This window comes from Castanea sativa, chromosome 11 (genome assembly GCF_040712315.1).
Source record: "Castanea sativa cultivar Marrone di Chiusa Pesio chromosome 11, ASM4071231v1".
NCBI lineage: Eukaryota > Viridiplantae > Streptophyta > Magnoliopsida > Fagales > Fagaceae > Castanea > Castanea sativa.
This window is the reverse complement of record NC_134023.1, coordinates 61,151,481-61,156,871: the sequence shown is the minus strand read 5'-3', so window position 1 is coordinate 61,156,871 and position 5,391 is coordinate 61,151,481. Positions and strand designations below refer to the sequence as shown.

The 5,391-nt window shown below is 42.3% G+C and overlaps 1 protein-coding gene across 1 annotated transcript; it reads right to left on the bottom strand.

The window, feature by feature from the left end:
• Positions 1–1,505: 1,505 nt before the first annotated feature.
• Positions 1,506–2,369, bottom strand: LOC142614487 (uncharacterized). Its single transcript, XM_075787002.1, has 2 exons — positions 2,139–2,369; positions 1,506–2,049 (listed from the first exon to the last, which is right to left on the bottom strand). Exons 1-2 carry the CDS (start codon positions 2,184–2,186, stop codon positions 1,549–1,551), a joined length of 549 nt encoding a protein of 182 aa, XP_075643117.1. The 5' UTR covers positions 2,187–2,369; the 3' UTR covers positions 1,506–1,548.
• Positions 2,370–5,391: the final 3,022 nt, after the last annotated feature.

Here is a 5,391-nt window from a genome sequence, read left to right as displayed (position 1 = left end):
GAGTACCAGGAGAAAGACAACGGGGAACAACTTCGGCTTGACCTCGATCTTATTGATGAGGTAAGAATGGATGCGGAGCAAAGGATGGCAAGGTACAAAAATCTCATGGCCAGACAGCACGATGCCATGGTAAAACCCAGACGGTTCGGTGTGGGGGACCTTGTCCTCAAAAGGGTCTCCTTGGCAACCAGGAACCCAGCTCATGGAAAACTGGGACCCAATTGGGAAGGACCCTACAGGGTAATCAATTGCAAAAGGCAGGGGTCCTACTACCTGGAAGCCCTGGACGGGCGGAAGTTAGAGCATCCTTGGAATGTGGAACATCTGCGAAGGTACTATCAGTGATGAGCAAGGACGAGGGAAGTCAGTAGCAAAATTACAATTGTAATTCGCGTGTTTGCTTATATTTACTTTTGCTTTTACTACTGTTATGGTGTGTTATGAATAAAAGTGCACTAGTTCTTAAACTTTTGCACTACTTACAGACGAGCTTATGAAAGACGATGCTATGTACTTGAGTATCTTAATAAGGCATTAGCTTATAAGCATGTGCCAAGTTTGTGAACAATGTTCATGTAATAATATGGTTTGGATTTCTTATGTATTTGAATTCCAGTTTCCCTGATAATACCCACGGACGAGGCAAAAGCCTTAGACAAGTAAAATCTCTGGACGAAGACAAACTCGTCTAAGCTTTCCTTAAAAAAGAATGAGGATAAAGCAAGAAAAAATGCTAAGGCATGCTCGTCCAAGCTTTCCTTAAAAAAGAATGAGGATAAAGCAAGAAAAAATGTTAAGGCATGCTCGTCCAAGCTTTCCTTAAAAAAGAATGAGGATAAAGCAAAAAAAAAAAAATGCTAAGGCATGCTCGTCCAAGCTTTCCTTAAAAAAGAATAAGGATAAAGCAAGAAAAAATGCTAAGGCATGCTCGTCCAAGCTTTCCTTAAAAAAGAATGAGGATAAAGCAAAAAAAAAAAAATGCTAAGGCATGCTCGTCCAAGCTTTCCTTAAAAAAGAATGAGGATAAAGCAAAGAAAAAATGCTAAGGCATGCTCGTCCAAGCTTTCCTTAGCCAGGGCCTACTCGTCTAAGAAGGAAAGTAGGCATTAAGACATGCATTCCAACGACGAGCATATGGTCGAGACGATTATGAACTCGCGAAAATACTAGTAATCACCTAAAGAGCAGGCAAAATGATCATCATCGTCCTAAGCTAGTCGTCCATAAGGGCATCAGGTAAACAATCACCCAACACTTGGGAACATTGCTTAAAAGGCAATTGAATAAGAAAATAATACACACACTCGTCCATGGAACAACAATAATGATAAGTGAAGATAAACATTCATTAAACAATAAAGGGTGAACGACCACCGTCCAAAAACCCTTGAGAACTAAGCCTTGAAAGGCATTGTTTATAAACCCGTCAAAAGTACTCCAGACGAGACAAATGTACTCTTATACATTTTAAAATAAAAAAATAAAATAAAATAAAAAGACAGGAAGAAAACACTTGAACAAATAATGAAAATCTTCAAATAACAGGCATCAGGCATTAGGGTTGTCTTCAGCGGGCTTGGCCGAGGCATCGTCTTCAACATTGACGTCTTCAGAGCTAGTCTGGAGAAAAGAACTGGAAGCACCTCCTAGTTGAAGGACGATGGGGCTGAAATCAACTTCTGGAAACTTTTCTTTCGCCTCCATGCGAAAATCCTCAAATCCAGCTGCATAGTTGGCGTCCAGAAGGCCAGTGAATGGCTTCGAAGCCTTGAATTCGTCCACAGCTTCGTCCTTAGCCCTCACAAGGGAGTTGCTTAGCTCGTCGATTCTCCTTTGAAAGTGGTCAAGACGAGAGTCTTTCTCCACTATGTTGGCCTTCAGCTCCTCGACGAGGTTGAGCAAACCCTTGGCCTCGTCCTTAGCCTTGGCAGCCGTCTCAGCCCAACCCTTGCAATCGTCCTTGACCTCCTGGATCCTCCTCTCCAACAGCAGCCTCGTCCTGTCCAGCTCAGTAGCCTGCCTGGACGCAGCTATAAACTTGGACATGGCCTGCACAAGCAAATAAAAGTTTTCGTATTAAGCAAAGTCGACAAGCATAAAAGCAAAACTAGTGACGAGAATAAATCCATATCACTTACCTTGAAAAGATCGTGGACACCTGAGTGTTCAAAATCTTTCAAGGACATGTTATAGCATGCAGCCACGTCCTCGTCAGACACTGCTTGTTGGAACCTCTCCCAAGCCAACCCCTCACTCTCAAGGAGGTTAGGCACAACGTCAACGGGAGGCTGGGACGAGGTAGGAACATTGGTTTTGGACGGAGGAGGATGAACAGGCTCAGACTACTCCACATCGACAATCTGGACGGACGGTGAATGAGGAGGAAGAATGGGGACAGCGGGAGAGACGACCCCAGGCTTGGACGATTTCTTGTGCTTGGCTCTCCGGCTGGGGAGGTTTTCAAGGTTGATAGCCTTTGACAGGCTTCTCTTATCACCGGCAGCAGGACGAGCCCTTGCCTCGGAGTCTTGCTTAGCACGCTCGTCCACGACTCCTTTGCCCTTGTTTTCCTTCATAGTAGCCATCCCTAAAACAAATAACAATAATAACAGGTATGGGTGAATAAGTTAACAAATCTGTCTAAGACGACAAAAATAAGAAAATAATAAAAAAGAGAAATTCAAGACGAGAACTACGTCGACGAACTGTGATTTCGTGGGCTAATGCTTCCGGAGAGGGCTCTGGGCCAAGTCCCCAAGTCGCAAGACGTTGCAGGGTGACCAAAGAGTGGAAATCCCTCTCTGGGTGAAGACGAGCCTTCTGAACGCGTCCTAGATAGAACTTGTTCAACGAGGGCCTTCTAACACCTGCAATAAAGACGAGGAGTTTAACATAGAAAGATGTATAATAAAAGTAATGTTACGGTAGTGGTAAGCATACCTTCAGGACGAAGGTTCCCTATGTCTCCTGTATAGGGGGGAAACGAATCCCTGCTCAACTCAATAGGGCGTCCTGCCCAAAAACCGGAGACGAAGAAGAACTCCGTCTTCCAGCTCCTATCTGAAGTAACCAGAGATTTAATAATCCTACAATCTTTTCTCCTGGCTGTGAACTGATAGAAGCCACGAGATTGACTAATTTCAGAGGGTTTATAGCAAAAAAGGAATTCGTCCACAGTAAGAGGACAATCCCCTTCAAAAACCTCTCTCCACAAAACTTGTATAGAAACGACTAGTCTCCATGCATTAGGATTTAGCTGACACAAACCTAAACCTAACCTACTAAGTAACTCCCTGGCAAAAGCATTAAGAGGCAGCCTAAGACCCCTTAGAAGATAGGCTTCATAAACCCCAATGCCAAAGTGAGGTTGACAACACCACTCACCACGGACGGCTAATCTAGGATTTAGCTCGTCTGGGATTTGGTACCAGCTTATAAGGGACGCTAACTTCCTCTCGTCCGTCTTGGCCGGAACCCCTACAGCGCAGCTGTATACAGTCTCAACCTCGTCCATTCTAGTGGGCGAGGGCGCGCTAGAGGGACCAACCCCAGACCCAGACCCTACCCTCGTCCTAAGTTCTTCCTGGAAAACTTCTAAGGGAACCGCAGGAACCCCAGAAACATACTCGTCTGTGGTATTACCACTGCTCCTACTGTCACTACTAGAACCACTAGAGCTAGTTGTGTTACGATATTCATCTATCTCTCTATCAACACTATTGCTAGACGAAGAAAAACTTTCGGACATTTTGGAAATATAAGGGAAACCTAAAGACAAGCGTAGAGAAAATACCTGGCTCTAAACAAAAGAAACTAGGGACGCTGGAATACTCCTAGACGAGGCGATGGACGAGAGATGTCAAATGAGAGAATTTGAAAAATGGAGAGGGTAGGGGAGGAAATCCACTATTTATAGGTGTTGAAAAGTAAAACCCAGAACGAAATGACCAATTGGAAAGGACCACATGGCAACCTCCTCGAAAACCCAAATCGACGCAAAAGTTAACCCAGGTAAATAATGACACATGACATAATCTGGGGCCTTTGGAACTTCGTCCTCTACCTTGAGACACGTGGAATAATACGTTGAAACGAGTCCAGAAACCAAAGAGCTTTGGACGACCTTAGAACAGGGGGCAACTGATAGGGAACTGATTTAGCCTATCTTCGAGTCGTCCATACAGGTCGTCCATGACCCACCTACCACTGTAAACACCCTCAGAAACTTGCCTACAATTCCCTCGTCCAAGGAAGAAGAGCTCTGGACGAGGTAAGCACCACCAGTAATGCACTCGTCCAGAGTGCCGACAGCCTCGTCTTGAAGAAATTCGCCCGTTAGACGAAACAGCCCCTGCGCGTGTACCAAAGCACACCCAATTGAGGAACTCCAGGACGAGGGTATCACACTTAGAAAAATCTCCGAATAAGATGTGATAATCCCTTATCCCACGCATAACCGCCAAGTATCCGTTGTGAAACAAGAGCATAACTTCCAAACGATTATGCAAGTTACGTTTGATTTCTATCTCTCCTTGAAGCCAGGAGAAGTTCCAATTTTGATAACCGCCTATGGGAACACTATATAAAGGCTGTTTCAGACAAGCCCAAGGTATGTTCATTTTTTACTCCAAAAAAGTTGGAACTCAGATAACGTAGAGAGAAAAATTAACTTTGCCATCGGAGGATTTTTGGCCGGCAGCCCCAGTCGCCTTTGATTCGCTTTTCTTTCTTTTTCAGGCCGCAGAGAGAACCAGTGGTCCTTTGAAGTCCGAAGCATCCAGCCTACTGATCTTCTTGGCATCATCAAATCTTTTAATTGAACTTAAATTACATTTTATATTTAAACTCTTCATCTAAATCTATAATTTTATATATAAATACAATTATAATAAATGGCTTAATAATAGAGATTCTATAAGAAACGCATAATATTAGAGTTCCTAGATTACTCTATCAAGTAAGGTTCCTTTAAACTTGATCTCTCATTTAAAATTCAATGGTTCAAATTACACCATGCTATTAATTCTTTGAACAAAACCTTAAAATAGATTTCACATTTGCTATTAAAATGGACATATCATATTTTTAATAAAATTATAATAAATGTGCTTAATATTAGACTGTATACTTTCGGATTTAGACCATCTAGAGCTCCTAGAGTACTCTATTAAGTTTTTTCTCAAAAAAAAAAGAAAAAGAAAAAAGAAAAAAAAGAGTACTCTTTTAAGTAGAATTCTTTTAATCTTGACCTCTCATTTAAAATTCAATAGTTCATATTATATACCATATCATTAATTCTTGAACAAAACCTTACAAATAGATTTCGCATCAGCTATTAAAATGGACATGTCATATTTTGAGTTTAAAAAGATTTAAAAACTTAAATCTGAA

Bases quoted from the DNA above. Each gene is read 5' to 3' on its own strand.
- LOC142614487 (XM_075787002.1), bottom strand. From the start codon at position 2,186: ATGTCCTTGAAAGATTTTGAACACTCAGGTGTCCACGATCTTTTCAAG. The intron at 2,050-2,138 runs GTAAGTGATATG...TTGCTTGTGCAG, and splicing joins GTGTCCACGATCTTTTCAAG to GCCATGTCCAAGTTTATAGC.